Raw genomic sequence first — 21,850 nt, forward strand, 5'->3', positions numbered from 1 at the left:
TGATAACACAGGGAGAGATCAATAGACTGCTCCACTGTGCAGACTGAAGACCAGCATTCATCTGCTGCTCTTTGAAAGAGAGCACACAGGGGAGAGAGAGAGAGAGAGAGAGCTGAAGTGGTTTGATTAAACTGCATGCTTTTCTCTATCATTTGCTGGCCACTTCCTTAATGAAAGACCTTGATGGCTCACTTAACTGTGAAAATGAGTGCGTGCTTCTTCTGGCTTTTCTAAGAAGAAACAAAAAGAAAAAAAGAACAGGAAGCAGCATCCCTCATCAAAGAAGTTGCGTTCTTAACATTAGAAGCAGGCGACAGAAAGTGGGTTAAGGCAGGTTTGGGACAATGATTGATGATTAGACCACTGACACAGTTTATCGTGAACTTGATCAAAAATGAAAATTCAGCAGGAAGAAGGCTTGGGTGGTTAATTCATATCCGCATTGTTTAGAGAAATTCTTAAGAAATTCTCAGACTTCCTAAAAAAAACCCCCAAAAAACAAAAATGAAAAAACCTTAAAAAGCATTTTTAACTTTTTCAAAAGGATACTTCAACAAAGTGTTCCAAACAAAATGAGAAAAGTCTGCGTGTGTATTGACTCTGCTATGTAACATACTGCTCTCTCACACTGTAGCACCTGTGCTCCACTGACCTGACTCTAAATATAACTAAACCTGTGATTTATCCCCTCTCTCCAGACTTCTGAGGATGGTGATAAAAACTCAACATGTGTGTGCATGTGCGCTGATATTGGCCTGAGAGAGGTGGATTCATGCCCTCTGCAGTCTGTCAGGGCAAGGGCCCCTGCCAAGGGGAAGGTGTTTAGGTTTATGTGCAATACCAGACACAGGACTGATGGTGCGGCACACATACGCGCATGTCGCGACACGGCCTGTGTCAATCAAAGTAACCGCGCTGTTATTTCAGAGAGACTCTGTCTGAGAGGTGCGATGACAGTGATTTGAGTGAACAGCAATTTGTGTTCTTTCCAGGAAGAAGGAGAAGGAAAGAGAGGAATGCAGCAGCAGAAGCAATCACTCTTAAACAAACACAAACACACACACAAACACACACACACACACGCACGCACACACACACGCACGCACACACACACGCACACACACGCACACAAACACTCATATATACGAAGCAGGAGCTATTAAAATGTAGCAATATTGTTTTGTTCAGCTAACATTCATACTGAGGCTTACCGGCAGTGGCTTTCTGAAATTCCACAGACAGCGTCTGAGTGACAGAGTTCCAGAAGGTGTGCAAGATATCTGGCTGTCCATCCTGTAGAGAAAAAGACAAAGGAGAGGGCATATCAAAACATCTAAATCTCCTCTTTATAGGAGAGTAGAGAGGAAAGCTAAATGTCCCATACCCACATAACACAGGGTCAATCCTGAACATGGGCAGGACACAGACCTAACTCATAGGTAATGGCTTGGAAAACGCACAAGTCCTTGCCATAATGCAAAAAGTTGTGGCTCCTTTTAAAAACAGTGAGACCTGAGCAAGCATCTCTCACTGCATATGTGACATGACTCTAATGAGCAAGTCTCATCAACGCTGTCATCAATCTATGACTACACCAACAGACATCCTGCTGATCAATGTCATTAGTTTAACTGTCTTTTTTCCCTGTCACACCGTGACTGGACTTACATACGAACACCGCGCTGACAGCCAGACCCTGGATGACAATGTCAATGGTGTGTGTGTGTGTGTGCGCGCGCGCGTGTGACAGCCCATCACACAAGGAGATGAAGGTGTTATTCTGGCAAGGGACACGTGTATGGTCCTCCCCAGAGCCCGTGGCGCAATTACACATATGACCCTTACAGAGGAGGCGAGACAGGGGAGGTGGGGGCAACCTCCTGGTGAGCCAATTAAAGAGACAGGGTAGGAGGTGGACAGGCCGACAGACACATCAGAGCAGGAGAGAAGTTCCATGCTTTAATAAATGTCCTTTCTTCCCACTGAGACGGCCTAATGAAGACCAGAAGAAGGGGAGATGGAGTGGATGAGAGGAGAGAGAAAAGGATATGGGATGGGCATCTGATGGAGGAGTGTGCATATAAAGCCAATAAAGTTAAGGGAAGGACAAAGACACATGAAGGACCTGCTAGCATGGCCCTCTTCACCTCTTAATCCAATCAGATGCAATCAGTATTTTCTTTCTCTCTACCTCTCACACACACACACACACACACACACACACAAACAAAATGTGTTGGTGGTACATGAATTAATGGGTAGAAGCTGGGTTAGTCTTTCCTGGGCAGGATAAGGAGTCGGTATGTGTGTATATGTGTTTGACCGTGTCGCACGTGCTGTGTTTGTTTGTGTGTGTGTGTGTGTGTGTGTGTTTGGGGGGGATTTAATCCCCTAATGGCTCTTGCTCGTAACACCGAATCTCACCAATACAGCGATTATCAAACAGAGCTCAAGGTCAGTACCTCATCCACTTCAAACCTGGAACCCTGTCACTCCCCAACCCTCTCACATTTTCAAACACCATGCTGTTGAAAAACCTTTTTGCATGTCCATCTGTCAGTGTCACAACATCAGTGAGGAGTGGATTCACAGTACACAGCTTACAACACTGAACTCACAACATTAACGCATTAATCAAAGATTTTATCCTGCACAAACTAAGCTTGGAATGTGTGTCTTCTCGTCTTTTTGGTCACGGTTTCAGTGTGATTGCATTTTAAATTCAAGACAGTTGGTGGTAATGAGAAGGTGTGTATGAATGTACTCAAGCCAAATTGACAGGAGACTACACGATATGGAAGCAGCTGGGATTTGAGATGTAAAGTCTGTTTTCAAACATGTTGCTGTTTACAGCCTTGCTTTAGACTTTGTGTGCGTGTGTGTGTGTGTGTTTCACCACAAATAAAGGTGTGAGGTTGTAGGAGTTTGAGCAGAGTCAAGCAGGCGGTAGCGAAGACAAAAGCATTGCCATCACACCCATCCCTCACACGTATCCCTCGTTCTTCAAATCTCCACCTTGTTTAGCAGATCTGAGCAAAACAAAGTACTGCTCTGTGCAGACCCGCTTCATATCAACAGTTCTAAGTTACGGATCCAGTTCAAATACATGCTCATGTCTGTTACACTGTACTCACACACCAATTATAATAATGGCATGAACTTCAGTACTGACATGCTTCCAGCTTCAGCTAGAAAACAAACAAAAACAAAAACAAAAAACAGCTAACATTGCACGCATGTATTGTATTAGTGTTTACACTGGAACAATGAACCTCAGTTCCCACCCTTCAAAAGCCAGCGCACCACTCATAAGGTCTTCATGCTTGACAGACACCTCTTTGAACCACTCATGACAGGTCTTTTAGTTTTACAGTGACATACTGCCAGTCATTTAGTGTGACAAGGTACGCAGTGCTACACACTACTCCCTGTCATTCAAGCTCTCCTTCATAAAGACATGATCAGAGGAGGAAAAAAACCTGCCTTTCAGAGCAGGTTAGCATGCGTGTGAATGAAGATGCTCTGTTATGGAACATACCTACAGGTTTTTCATGACATTTTCAACATCAGATTGTATATTTGGAACAAATCACATCTATTGATCTATTTTCTCACATTTATTTATTCCAATGATCCACAGTAAAAACAGAGGGAAAGTGGACATTTCTCAGGTCAATGGATGAAGACCAATGTGAAATGCATACACACACACACACACACACACACACACACACACAAAACACTTAAGTCCAAAACTTTCTGTGAAGTCACACCAGAGAACAGGGTGTTTCCATAGAAACACCCACCACTCTCGGTCCCTGTTGAATAGATCTCAATCTCCTCTCTGAGATTCTCCATTTTCGAGGGGCGCTAGAGCTGATTAGCATCTGTGTGGCACATCACAGGGCTAAATGTTTACTCAGCTCAGCTCTCTGCACAGCATACATGAGAGGGGGAGAGAGAGAGAGAGAGAGAGAGAGAGAGAGAGAGAGAGAGAGAGAGAGAGAGAGAGGGAGGGAGAGAGGGGGGGAGAGAAGTTTTGCTAAGGGGAGAAGATGGGTATTGGGTGCTTGAGCTTGTTAGCAGGTGTTAAACAAGGTGATGGAAAAGAAATTGAGTGAGAACAAGAGGAAAAGAGAGAGAAAAATAGAAATGGAGAAAGAGATTTGAGCTGAGGAACAATGGTTCAATCCTTCCAGCTGCTGAAGCTGTGCGAATGCACACAACGTTGCTTAAAGCATCTCAAATTGTGACATTACAGTGCTCAGTCTCAAAATGTATTCACTTCCTTCCTAATAACAGTGCTCTGGTGCTAATGTAATGATGTAGAAAACACCATAGAGTTAGCAATGGAGTATTTCTGTGTCCCTCCCTTTGTTACTGTGGAGCATCTCTATCTCGAACACTGGGCTTTGCGTAAACAAATCAGCGTTAGCACCAAAGCAGGGGTAGTCTTAGAAATCACCCAAAACACGGTGTTAACACCATGTTGGTTGTTCATACGTATTTCAATCTCAGGACTGAAACACTAGGGAATATTTAAGAAAATATTAATGTATGAAGCTTTAGTGCACACTGCCATTTAGACTCTTCCTCTCTCCTCACAGCAGACAGACACTCAATCATGATCCTTAATGAGCCTCATTAGACACTACAGGTACTAACAAGTAGAGGCCTACTGATATGACAAAATGACAGAGCACCATTTGACTATTTCACTACATGACCCTCTGACACCTACTCGCAGATACACACACATATCAAATGCACACACTCACAGAGTACTGACAAAAAAGAACGCTACTGGTCTCTATGTGCGTGTGTGTGTCTCCGTTTCTGTGTCCGCACTCTCATCCAGAGGCTAGCCCCCAGCATACATTCAATTGGTATCTCATTTGGTGCTAATGCACCAGCAAGAAGAAAACCAGCAAAAGCAATCCAGATATGCATGAAGCTCCAGGCAAGGACACAACACTCACATACATAAGAGCTTGTAAATACACGGTACCATATCAAGGACATACTCAATATGCAGAACCAGGCTTACTGGATGGCTCTGGTGAGAGACTGCCCTTGTGGTGTCCAACAACCATACACAAACAGAGACTGTTAAATACATATTTGGTTACGTTCAACGTCAAACAAATTAATTTTTAAAGCCATCTCACAAAACGCTTCCCGAAGGAGAGCATTAGCACAGGCACAGTGCATTTGACCTCTTACCTTGATAATTTCGTCGATAAAACACACATGGGTGACTGGATCCCTCTTCTTTGTCAGTACCTTCTGAAGATGCTGAACCTGCACAAAGACAAAGTCCAGATGCAAAACAAAATAATTCTATGTGCTTTTCATGCACGGCATTAAGACTAAGAGCTATGTCCCGATCCGATCTCAAAGATGGGTCTCTTGGCTGATCGAGGCATTTTTTAACTGATGGGTATCGGCTTTACTGAGCACGACCCTAAGCACGATCCTTTAATTTACGTCAGTTGTCACACAGGTGTCCTAAACGCAGAGCATGATTTGTGACAGGACGTGGCTGAAATGTCTGCAGTGTGGATATGTTTTAAATTGGGAAACGACAGCAGTCCAACAGCCACTTGTTATGTTTGCAATGCCAGTATTCCGCGCGGCGGTAGTAACAGAGATGCGTTCAATAGGCTACTACCACTTTGATATGGCACCTAAAAAATAAACACTCAGCTGAATACACGGAGTTCACTCAGGTAACTAAGGCAAAGGCTGATCCGAAGCAAAACACACTGAAGGATATAGTTTTAAAAGGAAAGAGATATTTCCTCAAGACTGCGACAAGGCCAAAAGATTACCGAGAGGGTAACTGAATTAATCGCTTTGGATGACAAGCCCATGTGGTAGCGAATACAGAGGTGCTTTCACATTCGGCAAATTGAGGCGAACGTTCCAGGCGAACGGGTTTTCTTTTAACTTTTAAATTTGAACGTTTTTTAGGTCAGCATACTCCGACGACATTAATCCTCAAGGCTTCTAATAACAACCAATGAATGCATTATTTCAACATTGAAAGACCAAACGCTTTAGCTGTATGTGATATGAGAGTTAGCCTAAACTAACGACCACAGAGAGCAATACAGTCGCGTAACTAACGCTATTGATAGCGATAGCATACAAAAAAAAGGCTTTCACAAGAAGTATCAAAGTAACTGACAGGAAGACAACTTAACCACTTGAACTGTTGTAAGATTAAATGAAATCGAACACTTACGTATATTTTCTGGTATAACTCCCATAGTACGCCCTCTCGACACTACATTTCAGACACTGTTCTACTGGAGCTTTACAAGAAGGTTTACTTTGTTATTTTGTAAAATAAAAAAAAAGGAACAGCTTGGCCGCAGGCAATTTTTTTCTTAATGCATTTGCTATTCAGTTGTCAAGCATATACACTCAATTGATTTTGATAAATTTAATGCACGTGATAAGTGCACCGTGCAACTGTATTACCTAGCAAAATACAAATATCGGATCGGGACGTGGTATCGGCAGATACTCAATGTTAAATGACTCGGATCGGGATCAGGGGCATAAAAACTTGATCAGGACATCCCTACTAAGAATCTCTATTGGCAATTCTGCCCTAAAAAACAACAATAACAAAAGTGCTGAATAATAACACAGTTTGCATAACTGCTGCACAGAGACAGTATGTATGGAGGTGTGTGTGCTTGTGTGAGTGTTTGTGTGCCTGCGTGAGTGTGAGCGTGTGTGTGTGCGCGCCGGTGTGTGAGTGTGAGATGTTTCTGGAACCATACCTGAGCACAGGCTGAATAAATGTTGTCCATCAGCTTTTCCAGGTTGGTCCAGAGAGCTGCTCGGAAAGCAGCAGTGTTACCTGGAGTTGGCATTGCTGCCCTGCCTGGGGCACCTGCACACAACAAAACAAGGTGTTAGACACAACAGACAAACATACATGTATTTATAAATAACACACAAACACAAACATATACACATAAAGACACAACATACCTCTGGTGTTGGTCGGTTGAGTCAGAACTTTAATGTCCAGTGCAGTGGTGACATTGTCCTGTATGTTGGCATGGTATCCATCCACCACATTACTGATGGTCTCTCTCAGATTTCCCAGGTTATAAAAGACCTGCAGTGCTGTGCCGACCTGAGACGGGTTCTGCAGGGATACAGGGGTTGAGACACACAAGAGGGATTTTCCCATGAGCTGTTGTTAGCCCAGGGCTAAAGCACGTATGACACCTCACATGACCCAGTGCTCCGAGCCTCCATAAAATGTTCTGTGAACAGCCATGGCAGTAAAGCTCCAGGCTCATCACATGACCTATAAATCTGGATGTGTAATAGAGTAGTACAGAGGGTAGAAAATGTAGGGCATCTAGGTTAATTATTACTGCTGTTGATTAATTAACTTTTGCTTCATTAATCTGTAGTTACTACTCCTCCTCCTCCTCCTCTTACTACTACTACTAACCATCATCACCATCACCATCACCATCATCATCATCATCATCAACAACAAAAAGTTACAATGGTGCTTTTGTAAGTGATATGTAGATAATATAAGCAAAGACAAAGCATGTAATTAACTGGTAATAAAACATTGTATGAGATGTATGAGTTGGACTCATAAGGAAAACAGAGTAAGAGAATGTGAGGAGATTTCTAATGTGAAGGAAGTCTCTTTGTCGTAACAACATTTACTGTTTTTTGGATTTGAACACTGTTAACTAGTTCCTGTGCTGTGCTCCACCTGACATGGCTACTAGAAACTGCAGTCTCAAATATAGCTGGGAAGAGAACAGGGTTGACAACTGGCTGGCAAAAAAAAAACAACTTCCAAAAGAGGAAAAACAAACAAACAAACAAAAAACATGCTCTTGTCCCCATATATAACCTACCCCAAAGACAAGTTTAAAAGATCTGAGAGGAGGCTACAGTGATGTGTGCAAACACACACACACACACACACACACACACACACACTAACACACGTGGGGAGAGTCATTGACGTCAAAGAGGCTCTGCTACGTGCAGGAGTGGTTGCTAGGAAAAGTAGGTCAAATTCAAATCTCTCCAAATTCAACAAATCTTCTCAGAGCCTTAAGTAGTCACTCTGGGACAAACTGTGCTTAAAAAAAAAAAAAAAGACACACCATTACACACCTTCGTTACAGTGTCCATTAAAGACTGAACCTTTCCTGCATGTCTGACCAACCCTGACCATTCATGCCTTATCTCACAGAATCAAAAGACAATCACAGACACACACACCATAAGCTCCACGGACAACTTCTCATCGACCCAAACAGAGTGGAAGACCGTGATGCCTGTCTTTCACTGAAAAAAGCCAAGAGAGAGTCTTTGCAGATCAGAGGAAGAGATAAGGCCCTCCTTCTTCCGTGCGTGTCTGTGTGGAGACTAATGGTTCTGGGATGAGGTGTAATGGACAGAATTGGTGAGGATAAAAGCTGGCAGTGATGAGTGAGCGCTCAGCTCTAATCAGTACTCTGTTCCTGTTCTAATCACCCGTTCCCTCCCTCCCTCTCTCTCTCTCTCTCTCTCTCTCTCAATCTCTCTTTCTCAATCTCTAGCATGGTCCTTCTTTTCATTCATTTCTCTCCTTTACAGCATTTTGGAAAATTTCTTTGTGAGGTTTTTGTGACTCTCCCAGAAAACTGAACTACACAACAGAAGAGGTAGGTAATTAGCACATCATGTGATGAGTCCTGGCTAACCTGAAACATGACAACAGCAGCCTCTGTCAATACCTTCTATGCTCTATGGATGCATGTCAACCGCACAGACCTGCGATAAAACCATGTTGATTTATAATAATATATTTTCTAAAACATGGTGTCTGCATACGGGTAATGATTATTGTTTATAAATACCGGCCCAGATAACATTGTGGCGCTCTCTCTCACTTCCTATACCTGTCACACCTGAGTGTTCCTGGTTCGCTTGTGGTTGCTGCGTTGTCAGGACGCGCTAAGCAGGTTTTGTGTGTACTATTGAGAGAGCAGCCTTTTGTTCATTCTGCGGCCTTTTTTTTGTCCACCGTTAAGCTCCGTCATGACATTTCTGCTTCACATTTCTGTTGTGAATTGTTTTTATCATTTTTCAGCAGGTGACACAGCAGTGGTGTGTTTGATATTGCGGTCTTGCCTCTTTTTGTCCAGGCAAATCGCTGACCATTCAAATAGGAAGCCGAAAATGTAGGCTACCGGGGAGGATTTCTACTGGGAGGGTTTCATTGGGGTAATTGTTTTATTTCCTGCTTATTTAAATTTTTGTCCTTTTTTATCTCCCTCTACTGCCTGGGTTGCCTTGTGTATGTGTTGGTGTTAAAATGAATTGAACTGAATTTAATCCTGCAGCTGAAATTCTAAGTTAAGTCGGAAAATCTGAGGCCTGCGTTATCCTTATCATGTTAATTTTTGTTCTGAAATTGTTTCTGTTGTAAGCAGGCTACTCGAAGTGGACTTTAACTGAAGAACAGTTTTTTCCCCGTTTTTACCGCGGTTACCACAAACCTTTCTCCGAGCGGCAGACCTACCTCGTTTAAGCCTAAAGAGACTCTGACCCTTATTTGTTGCTGTGAGCCGAACAATGAAATAGAATTCATCTGTTGATCATATCTGGACCATAATGTGTTTATTTAAGTAAATAAATAGCAGTGTTGAATAGTTTTGTTGTGCTTGGTTAACTTTACCTTAGGCCAATACAATTATTGTCTTATAATTTTATTTTTTTGCCACTCTGTCTGAGTGGGGGTAGATATCACCTGATGCCTGAACAGTTAAAACTGTCCTACTACCACCACAACATGACAGTGGTAGGGTGTGAATGTGTGTGTGTGTGTGTATGTGTGTGTGTGTGTGTGTGAGGACTCCTGGTTGGGATGGACATTTGTGATCTGACTAATCGTACTGAGTACTGTGGCATTTCGTTACGTTCAAGTGTGTCTCACTCATGGCTTTACAACACACCTCAAGCTTCCCCTCACTCTCAAACCAGACCATTTGCAAGTCTGTATCATTAGTCTCCTTTCCACGAGAAGCCAAAGGATTTAATTTTTCTTTGTCCCACATCTCATTTCCCATCAGAGGTGAGATGAATATAAATGACAAAAGGCTAGCCTAAAAACCAATTAGGGACTATCAGTCCAAGTACCTGAGCAGAGTAGTGCTTGGCCACCATGGAAACCACCTGGCTGCTGGAGGCTGTTTTACTCTCAGCCCTACATTACAGTAGCCGTAGGTTAGTCCTAAGCTGGCATGAGATAATAGCTTTGCAAGGCCACACACAGAAAGACTGAAGATGGATTGGATAAGCAAGAGCCTGCGACCTGGGATGGCAGCTGGCCAAGCTCAGCCGAATGAGATGTTTTCACATTACTCACATCTGGCCAGCACTGCGCTTTTGTTCCCTGAATTAGCACTTAGTTGGAACAGGTGCCCAAACGATTGCTTTCTTTACCGGCAGGCGAAAATCCGGTTAATGGTTTTGGCCTGAACTCTGTGAGTGTTGACAAATATTGAAGGGTGAAAAGAAAAGAGACCATCAGGTACAGAAGAGAGGAAGAGAGCATCTAAAAATACAGTTAAATCCCTGTGTTAATTATATTACTTTATGTGATTCCCAGATTACAATCTTGTAAAAGGAAATTCAATATGGCATGCATCATTTTCATGGTGTTTTTCAGCATCTTTCATGCATTAGTGGAAAATGTCATTGCCTGAATGATATTCTAGGGATCTTTGAACTGAGGACATTTTCAACAGTTACACTATGCATGTTTTTGAATGCATTAGCTTTTCTAAAATAACTAGCAGTCCTTAAATAAATGTTAAATGAAAAGCTTAAAACTCTGGCCACTGATGACTCATTAGAGTGGTGAATGTCATGAAGAGCACAATGCAAATGAAGCTTTCCAGTATAACTACACATGAGGAATAACAAGATATGAGGCAAGAGACACATCCCACAGTCTCTGTTTATCTGCCAAAACCCCTTGCATAATTACAGTATGTATGTAATACATTAAACCAATAATTACTCCACTTCTTACAGCCCATATGTACCCAGTGGCTTTTGCCAAGCCAGTGATATTTTTGTCATGGTAAGATTAATGTTTTTTTTTTTCTCTCTCTCTCTGGGGAAGTATGTGGGTGATCATGGCAAAGCTTTCTAGCATCCCTGTGAATGTTCTTTGATGGCATCAGCTTAAATGTTTCGTGGGTTTTTTAACACAGACGGCTTGTGGGATTGGTGGCATGAGAAAGCTGGCTAGGGGAATGTTTGGACCAGTGGGAGAGCAAGGTTGTTGGGGATAAAGTACAGGAGATTTGTCAGGCTGCTGGATCATCCCAGCAGCAGGGTCAATATAGTGGTATTATCCACCTCAGTCATACAAACCTCCTGTGCCATCCCTGATTAGACCATGTGTACAGCTAACTGATACCATCACCTCCATTACCCTCTTTACATGTGGCATGATTGATCCATCTCCTGCAGTGTTATAGTGTACAGTTTCCTATAGTTAGTGTAATAAACACACAGACCACACGTGTCATTATCTGGACTCACATCATTGGGCCAATGAGTTGGACAGTCAGCAGCAATCACTATTTTTTTCTATAGATCATACAACACACACAGGTGTTCACTCAGACTCAGGTGGTGGGTGGTGGGCAAAACCAGGATCAGGGCAGTACTAAATGACATGTGTGATGTAACACTGTTATGCAGCTGTGGATCACTCCGTAAGAACCTGGAGCCAATAAGATTCAGTTCCATTTCAGGCTTCTGTGATTACCCGGAATCAAAACGATAGAATGGTGCTCAGAAAGTCCTGCAAATAACCTATGCTTAGACTTCCAGTAAATCTATGGCATCTTGCTTTATATTGTAGGTCAGTATTATCATCAGGTACCATCATCCTGCTCTCCACTCGCAGAGGCTCTGGCCAATAAGGCTTGTCTCTGCAGATGCACTGTCAAAATGATTATTATTTTACTTTATTTATTTATTTTCAACTCTGATTACAGAGCCAGTGATTTATCATGGTAAAATAGTCGAGAAAAATATTATTTTGTCAGACAGTGACTTTCTCAACTACTGTGTCAAAGCACAAGCTAGCGAGGTCAGGTATGCCAGACAAAGAATATTAAAAAAAAAAAGGAAAACTTTGATGTAAATCAAAAATTATTGTTAATAAAATCTCTATCAGTGGCAACTGTAGAATGACAAGTGAAAAAATTGTGTGCTTTGACATTTGGTCACTTTTGCCATCAGTGAAAAAAGGTAGGTAAATATAAGAAACTCCATCTGCTGCTTTCTCGTCACACAATTTCATTGTCATGTTATTTTGGCGATATCAGGTGAGCAAACAAAGGTGCTCTACTAATTAGAAAACCAATTAACACCGTAGCCCTAAAATGTCAAAACCCGAGCAGAGTTTAATGAGCAGAAGTGGTGAGGGGACAGGTAGAGAGTGTCACATTTCCCAGAACTGGCATTAAACCTGGATTAAACCTGAATCTTTTGAGCTGGCTGTGGTGTGGTATTCACTTGATTTCTAAATTTCTGTTGACGACCGCTGTTGCTTGCCTTGCTTTTCCCTCACATACTTTACCATCAAGTCTCCTATGAACTTCTGTCTGTCTAAGAAAATCCACAGCACAGAGAAGACTCCAGTAATGGGCAGTTGTATCACAGACAGAGGCTAAAGGTTAATACAGTGTCACAACAGCTTTTTATGTGTGTGTTTTTTTTTTCAACAACACTACCCTCAAAGGACAATGTAGTTCACTCAGAAACAACACTATCATTTCCAGATAAATTTCTCCCTGCCCGCGAATACCTGTTAGTCCACGGCGTGCCATTAGCCTAAAGCACTGTTTGGTTTGCAGTGGCTCAACACACAGAAAGACGACAGTCTGGATATTTGTCAAAGTATCTGATTCCTCACAAACGGTCAAAATCGGACTGTTCTCTGTGTATGTAGTACACGTGCTAAAAGGTCATCTCGGACCATTTATATACTTACGTCAGAGCCAATCCAACCCACGACTAATAACGCAAAAAGTCCAGAAGACCAAGGCCTTGTCTGCCAAGTCAACATGAACAATGGTCATTCTTGCTAATCAGTGAACTGTTTTAGTGAGGTGACGTAACATATCTAATTGATTTTGGATGGTCTGACTGATAGTGTGTACAACATATCAAAATGATGAGAGTAGAGGAAGTGTTCACAAGGGAGAGGGAAGAGGAAAGGACTTAGAGACATGGATGGAGGGAGAGAAGGAAAGAGAGAGAGAAAGAGACAGAGAGACATAAAGAGAGATGCAAAGACAGGAAGAGTGAGAGACAGAGGGAGAGACAGTGAAAAATCACTTAGAAATTAACTCTCATGCTGTGTTGCCACAGTAACCCAACAACAAACATGATGAAGGACGATTAAAGCTTTTTAAGCTGCAATTGCTAAATGTCAGTGAGATACATAAGGCGAGGAAGCAGCGAACTCAATTTTGGAGGGAATGAGCAATTACAGGGGAGAGATGGGTGAAAGATGAGATGTGCTCACCAAATTAATATCTTGGAGAGTAAGGAAAGACACAGAGAGAGCAAGCAGGAGAGAAAGAGAGAGAGAGAGAGAGAGAGAGAGAGAGAGAGGGGAAAATCTTAAGGTCACCATCTCACTGTGTGTTTCCAAGTGCCATGACCAGTGACCTAAATGCACCTAATGTCTTATGTTCCTTAGACTAAAATAATGAATTAAATGACACAACAAGAGGGTATCTGGGACAAGCATAAAATGTGGAACATAAGCACTGAGTGTAAAAATGCTTAAGACTAGTCAGGTCATACACACTATAAAGAACAGATGCTATCGCTCTGTTACATAAAACAAAAACAAGAAAATACAGACATATCTCTCCTGAGAGGCTGGGGCCAGTGTACAAAGAATTAATTGAGCTGTGGTATACAAAAAAAAGAAAAGAAAAGATATCCACACAAATTGGCCCACACATGAAAAACAGAGACATCAAGAGACATTATGTCAAGAAAACATATACCTACATCAAAATGGCTAACAGATGAGTAGCTGAGAGAGAGACAGAGAGAAATCTCAGTGGCCGAAATTTTATTAAGTTGAAGTGATTTAAAATGTGTTTGATCTCACATTCAGTATCAAAGATCTTTTTAACAGTCTCCTGTTTTATTAACTACGAAGACAAAGATTAAAATAATACTCATACTCACAATTTTATATGTATTTCATACATGTACGTTAATTCAGTCAGCATTAATCATTTTATTGATTAACTGATTCTTTTAAAATTACTGTCTTTGTTCCTGGTCTAATTTTATGGTGGTATGCAACACAAGGCAGTTTTTAGGCCAAGCACATGGTTTTAGGGCACACAAATGCACATATGTATGGTTGTCATGGTAACAGAACATGTCAGCATAGTGTCTGTCACGGGCGTGTCAGAGAAAGGGGATAAAAGGTGAGCTATATAAGGAATGTTATGCTAATCAGAACACAAGGGAAAGAGGTGTTCAAACTGTTCACATCTGCATCCTCCAAGAAAGTAACACTTTTAAAAAAGCATTCACTCTCCACTTATCGCACTGCCACATATGAGGATAGTAACAACCCGCTCTGCATATCATACAACATATTTCCCTTTTTTACACTTTTCAATTGCTTGTAGACTTGTTCCCTTTATCAATCTCTTGCCGCCTCCCTGCCCCCCTCGGCTGCCTCAGCTCATCATTTCATTATTCACTTCACTCATATATTCCCCCCATGCACTCTAATAGACATTCTGATCAGAGTGGGTCAGTGATGCAGATGGGTTTTGGGATTCAGCAGAGAGAGTGAGAGAGAGAGAAATCACAAAGCCCTCTGATTTTTGCCTCTGAGAGGGACGGAAAGAGAACTGTGGGGCACCGCATGGGCATCTGACCTGACAACAACAGCAAGTGAGCATGCCAAGCCTGTTTGTGCCCTCAGGAAAATATGTCACGGCTCAACTGGATGCTGAGACAAGTGGGGGGGGGGGGGGGGGGGGGAGACAGAGACAGAGAGAATATAAAGAAGAACATAGATAAGGAAACTTAAAAAAAAAAGAAAAAGACATTTTGAGACAAACGTAAAGAAGAATTGGAAAGAGCTAAAGAGCAAGAGAAGAAAAGACGTACAAAGAGACAAAACGTGAAAAGTCAAAAAAAGAGAAATGGAGACAGAGAGAGTTAGAAAGACTCAAGGCGTCCACAAAGGCCATGTTTTTGCTCTTTAACAGTCATGGCTCCTGAGGGACACCAAGTCTTTCCTTTTCATGTAAAGGTCACAGAAACACATGGCTCCAAAAATGGTTGAGCTGTGAACATTAGAGGTCACACAAATAACCTTGCCCATGACCCATACAGCCAGACAGAACACCCCGACAGACGGGAAAAGAGTCTTTATTTTTTAAAAAAGGAATGCTTTAGCACTAATAGCCCTGAAAACACTACATGTCTCCTTCGCACACAAACGTGTATTCACAAAAAATCTGAATTTCGCACATACTCGTACACACACACACACACACACACACACACACACACACACACACACATGCACACAGTGAAGGGTTGAGAGAGAGCCAGACTCCTAGGCCAGGAGTCCATCTGCCCTTGTATCACCTCTGACGGTGAAGTGTGGAGCCTAACTGCGTAGGTGTGGAGGCCTATGCAGTTTCCACAGACCTGCCTGCAGATGTGCAGATGCCTCAGTGAAACAGAACAACACAGAGGTTAGTCTGTCTGGCTGAGAATAATCTGTGTTCTTTGTGATGCCCTACTCAGCAGATGGCATCGCTGAGATTTGAACTAACAATCCCCATTGATGACGCATGGTGTAATTTACCACTGTGCCACTCAGCAGGCCCCTCCTCATTTTTAATCAGCCCTATATAATGTCCTTTGCTATCAGACAAAGCAGTTCAGAGAAGATCTCTCTGGTGTAGAGTATCTCAAAAACAACATTAAAGACAATACCACTATCTCGTTAGTAGGCAGTGCATGTCTTTTGCCTCAATGATCACAGGAGATTGACTATAAATAGGCTTGAAGCAAGCCACAGGCCATTACTTATGTAGAGTAATGATGGAATATTTTTCTCTCAGTGAGAAAGAGAAATAGGGAAAGACAGAGCTGTTGAAATAAAATTGAAATGGCTTCATCTAACTTCCTTTAGTCTGATATGTTTGGCCTCCGGCAAGATGGAAGAAAGTGTTTGTGGTTGTTTTTTTTTTTTTTTGGGTTCGTGTTTATTTATTTATTTACTTTCCTGAGAGAAAGTGCATGGCAAAAAAACATTTAAGCAAAGCCTGTTAAAGCGAGAAATCATCTTGTCCAACCTTAATATGTGACAAACCTAAAGTATCAGAATCAATCTCGCATGGTGGAGCTGGATTTTATTCAAATCTTCCGACATCGCATTAAATTTGACATAACACATCACTACTCGACTTTCACTCATCTTCATCATCTCGCCATCCAACCTGTCACATGGTAATGGGCTGAACCTCATTCGTCCAAACCAGGGCGAGTATAGACCCAAGAGACACATTTAACTACAATACCAAAATAATATATGCTACATCAAATTTAACTGCTGCTAAATTTAAACTTGCGCACCACACAGTCTATATATCTCCACTCCATCTAATCTGACATTCTGAGTATTGATCTGAACTAATAGGAGCTTAATATTTTATGCTGCCCTTCAGTCAAATCTGTCCTGCTCAGAGTAAAACATTGGCAAGTGTTGAAATGAACTCTGAGAGTGTTTACGACGTCCCATACTGGCTCTAAGAATTAATCAAACCCTGATGAATCTGTCAGGCACCCTTCCTTCTTCTCTTTCTCTCTCTCTCCATCTATCTATCTCTCTCTTCGACTCATTGCTCCTCCTCTTCCCTCAACTCAGTTGTCACTGTCCTCATCGCTGGACCTCTAGGCAGAGATGGAGAACACTGACTCAATGTATGAAAGAGTGCATGACTGATGGTTTTCTCTGTCTGGATGCTGTTAGATATCATGGGCAGGGGTGATGACTGCCAGTGACCAGTGACTCACTGAGATCTCATCCTCTCATCTCTATACTCATACAGAATATATGTACACACAGGCACACTTACACACTCCACCCTCCAAGTGTCGTCCTCAACCCAAAGAAAAGTAAACCAAAAGTGTGTATACTTAAAAGCCAAGCCTTGCGCAGGAAACAGAAAAATAAGGAAAAGACTTTGCTTTTCAATATTTCATGAAAGAGGTTTGAGAAATCTTTCTCTTTCTCTCTCTGGTTCTCTCAGCCCTCTGAAATATTAGTCACCATCAGGGAAATCTAAGAAAAAACACAGAGCACTCTGTTATTTGCTCTTTCACACACACGCACATGCACAGACACACAAACACATAGACAGACAGACACATACAGACACACACACACACACAGAAACATACAGACAAGCACACAGACATACACACCCAGACACAGACACAGACACACACAAACCATAATCCTTGCGATTAATACTTGTCAGTGCAATACAGGGACATTCTAATAGTGTGTTAATCACCATTCCTCCACAATGCAAGGTATTCCACTACAACATCAGCCTGGTTCACTAAAGGGGCTTAATCATATCCTCCTGAATCTTGGAATCTTCAAAGTATGCTTTCAATGTTCATATCTCAACACATATAAATGAGAAGAATCATCACTGTTTCTCCAGCAGGCTTTCTATATGGAGCTCCTAATAGTCATCTGAATATGAAACAGAATCTGATCCCTAGTGTGTAATATGTCTTTAAAACTGTCCTATATTTTCCATCATGCTTTGCTCCGGTGGTCCACCCCCTTGGCTCTCAGCTCTACACTAGCATACAATGGGTAGGGACAGAATACAAGCTAGCGGAGATGAACAGGTCTCAGGGGGAGAAGCTAGCGGTTTTTTAGGCAGAATGGCCTTCATCTCTCCTGTTCTCTGTATTGGAGGAGACAACATTATGGGCATTTCCCATAAGAGTCAGTGAAAGAGGACACTGGCCCCCTGAGCGAACCACTTTTCTGGGTCAGTTTGTGTCAATGCATGCAACATGAATTTCACAACTTGCTCAGCCCTGTATTAGCAGTCAATCCTATCTACTCAATAACGTGACCTTCATACACCTCTGCTGACTAAGCAAGCCTGTTACCATGGTAATTAGAGTCCCCTAAATAAATAAATAAATAAATAAATAAATGGTTCCCATCACGTGGGGAGAGTAATGGCTCACAACCTCTCATCAACTGTCCCATTTAAGCTGCTCATATAAATGTATGAGTCTGCAATGAATTAAAAACAGACTTCAAATGAAAGATGTGCAGATTAAAAATTAAAGGGACTTTCTCACTCACTCACTCACTCTCTTCCTCTCTCTCTCTCCCTGTCTCTCTCTCTCTCTGTCTCTCTCTCTCTCTGTCTCTCTCTCTCTCTGTCTCTCTTTCTGTCTCTCACGCATACATGCTTTCTCTATTCTCTTTCCAGAAATGGTACTCAGCTGCACTCTCCCTGCTGCTAAAGGACGCTTGCTTGTCAGTGGTAAAATCTGACCCAGACGCTTACTTAAACACACACGCACGCAATCCCCTTCAAGTGTCCTTCGAACAATGCAGCTAAGAAGCTACAGACTAGTGCTTTTACACAGATATAGCCGAGTTGAGAGTAGCCCATTTTAGCACCTGTTACAGTAAAATGAAGTGTTCAGTGTGTCAGAGCCTCAGAGGACAATGATGTTAAGATTCTGTAGCAGTCCCACAGTTTCTAACAGCTCATTCAATCTACACTTGATTTCTCCTCGTGTCATTTTCTATAATTCCAACACCCCATACATCCTGCATGTGCCGTTTACATATAAAGAGTACAATACTGAAATACAGACCCCAGGAATAGAATCTTACATAACCCACGCACGGCTAAATATACCAGAACTGTGCTGGGCAGTGAAGGGAGTGTGAGTGTCTTGATGACATTTAGAGTTTTAAAAACATCAGTAAAAGTAAAGAGTCTTTGGTTTGTTTGTGGGGTTTTTTTTGCGCTCTGCCGACTTGCAAATACTGTAGAAAGAACCCTGAAACAAATTTTGTAGTTTTTACACATCTGAGGGACCTGAAATATGTGAGTGGTGGAGAGAGAGAGAGAGAGAGAGAGAGAGAGAGAGAGAGAGAGAGAGAGAGAGAGAAAGAAAACAAAGAGCAGGGTTTATCCCAGGTTTTATATGGTATACATCGATATCCCAGACATGAGATTTCCAAATACTGAGCACAAATTCGTCTCTGTGAGCTGACTACATCGATTAGTTATTGTATGCGCTAGGTCTCTGCGGGCTTCACTCCCACAATCAGATTGGAAACATTCTGGACTCCTTCCCTTCAGTATAAATGTTACTGTTTTTACTGTAATGTAACAAGTGTCCAGTTGTTGAAAGGTGTAAAAAGATCCTCTTTGATTATCTGCGCCAAAGATTAACAGTATCTGGCATCTTGGCTTGCCTTTCTGTGATAGTTACAATGGTACTTACTTGGCTTATGTTCTTATAATAGTTACAGCAATAACAATGAACAATTCCCTCCAACTAGAGAGGAGCGAAACACAGAAAAAAAAAAAAGAAAAAATGCTTTGATCTCTGTTTATAACTAGTGTATGACCACTGGCAATCCCATCAGATGTTTTTTTAATCTTCTATTGAATAAAATGATGCTAGCAAACATACAAAAAAGGCTCAGTAAACAGAGAGTGTTACATATGAATGGCGTCGTGGAGCTGATCGACCCCTAAGTAGCCCAGTCAGTTACAGCCAACCAAGTCTCAATGTCCCAATGATTCCATTCTAGAGTACAGGCCCATTATGTTGTCTCTGCTGCTGTGTCTACACCTTCAAGCCTTGAGTCTATAGGGAGACTGGCCATAACCCACAAAATCAACACCTCTAAATTACACGTTAAAACAATTCACCAAAGCCAGCTGAACAGAGAGGGCATTTATGCTGGCCTTACCATTGGGTACTAAAATAAACAAGGTGAACAAGTCCTGGTATGGGTGTTGGCAGTTAACCACCGGTACAGATCAGAGGAACAGAAGCCTAAAGCTTTTGTAGCAGATGCCTATACTTTTTCAGCTGTCCTCCAAATCCATTTTACCAACCCATTCTTGTCCCACTGAAAACTGATCAATTACTGACCTTGTACACAGTATTTCATTCTCATATGTTTCCAGTTAAAGCTCTGCATTGATTAAGTCAGGAAATAGCAGGAAAAATACCTATCTGTCGATCCAAAATTAAACGGCAGTGAAATGGTAATGGAAACTGTTGAAATATGTATAATAACTTAATATTTTTTCACTGTTGCATGGTAATACGGCAGTACAATGTCAACGCTCCCTCCAAAGGACTGTCTGTAAACTATGGGGTGAGAGCCATGCTAGGCCATCTGCTCTATATTGAGCACTGTGTATGTGCATGAGAGAGAGAGAGAAAGAGAGAGGCAGAGAGACAGAGAGGAAAGAGACAGACAGACAGAGAGACAGAGGGAGAACAAAAAGAAAAAAACAGAAAAGAAAAGTGTTGATCTGTAAGCTCAGTGAAATCAGTACAACTGGTACATCCTAAAAGAAAACTTCTTGTCTGAGCACCAAACAGCGAGCATTACGTCAGCACAGACGTCACAAACCTGCTGTCTCTCTCAGAGACCTTCTCCTTCTCCACTGATATTACAGTGCCCAGTTGTCTCTGAAACCCAAAACTGCTAAAATGTGTGCAGGTACATTTTATTTGTTATTCTGAAACCGATCTGAGAATGTGCTGCACCCTGCCCGCTCAGGAGGGTGAGGGAAATGTATTTTTAACTGTCCAGCCAAGTACACGTTGTGGAATAGTGTTGTGTGTGTGTGTGTGTGTGTGTGTGTGAGTGTGTGTGTGTGTGTGTGTACCTGGATCTCCATGCCTTGCTCCAGCAGTCTCTTGGCCTGGTTCTCCACCTCAAGCCGAGCTCGACTGATGAACAGTAAGTCATTCTCGATGACGTCAATCCCTGACAAGTCGACTCCCTGAGACAAGTAGTCTGCAACAGACAGACATACAGCATTCAAATATGGTACACGCTGCAATATCTCAGACACATTTAACCACAATAGATACAGAAAAAATCCACAGTGACTCTGCTGCATCCTATTAAAATATGAAACCCGCTCTCACTTACGTCACCTAGATAAATGTTGGATAGACACTCATACAGCTTTATACATTTAGGTTAAGGAAGACATGGTAACATTTCCTAGATTTTTTTTTTCTTAGCTCTGCCAAAGCCTGTCAGTGAAGACAGGAGGGAAAAAGGGGGAGAAAAAAACAACACAAAAGAAAAACTCCCTCCCTGTGCTAGTGATTTGTGCTGGGTTTGTGAGTGTGTAGCAGGCGTGAGTGAACTTCAACGTGTGCTGCTCTCAGTTGTGAAGTGTACGAATGCTGTACTCACACGGGTCATCAGAGTACCTCTCCAAAGCCCAGATCCATTGATTTTACAAGAGAGTGCTCTGCCAGAACACAAAGCACTGGTACATTCTAGTAGTCGTAGTAATAGCACTGAATGCTAGGTTACAATGCTATAATTGCAAAGATTAGCATATTATAATCTTCACATTTCCAGAGCCACAGTGGTGCTATGGGTGATAATCAAATGCTTCTGGTTTTTAAAAACACAGCCTTAAGCAGATCAGTTATAGTTTGTTTGTTTTCTTTC

At 42.0% G+C, this 21,850-nt stretch overlaps 1 protein-coding gene across 1 annotated transcript in view; it reads right to left on the reverse strand.

The window, feature by feature from the left end:
• cog5 (component of oligomeric golgi complex 5) overlaps window positions 1-21,850 on the reverse strand; it is a 70,847-nt gene that overhangs the window by 22,078 nt on the left and 26,919 nt on the right. The window contains exons 7-11 of the mRNA XM_030780345.1: window positions 21,045-21,175; window positions 7,009-7,168; window positions 6,795-6,907; window positions 5,224-5,301; window positions 1,212-1,293 (exon numbers count right to left, since the gene is read on the reverse strand). Of these exons, the coding sequence (XP_030636205.1) occupies window positions 1,212-1,293; window positions 5,224-5,301; window positions 6,795-6,907; window positions 7,009-7,168; window positions 21,045-21,175 (564 nt within the window). The remainder of the gene's footprint in view (window positions 1-1,211; window positions 1,294-5,223; window positions 5,302-6,794; window positions 6,908-7,008; window positions 7,169-21,044; window positions 21,176-21,850) is intronic.

Source organism: Chanos chanos, chromosome 1 (assembly GCF_902362185.1).
Source record: "Chanos chanos chromosome 1, fChaCha1.1, whole genome shotgun sequence".
Lineage (NCBI taxonomy): Eukaryota > Metazoa > Chordata > Actinopteri > Gonorynchiformes > Chanidae > Chanos > Chanos chanos.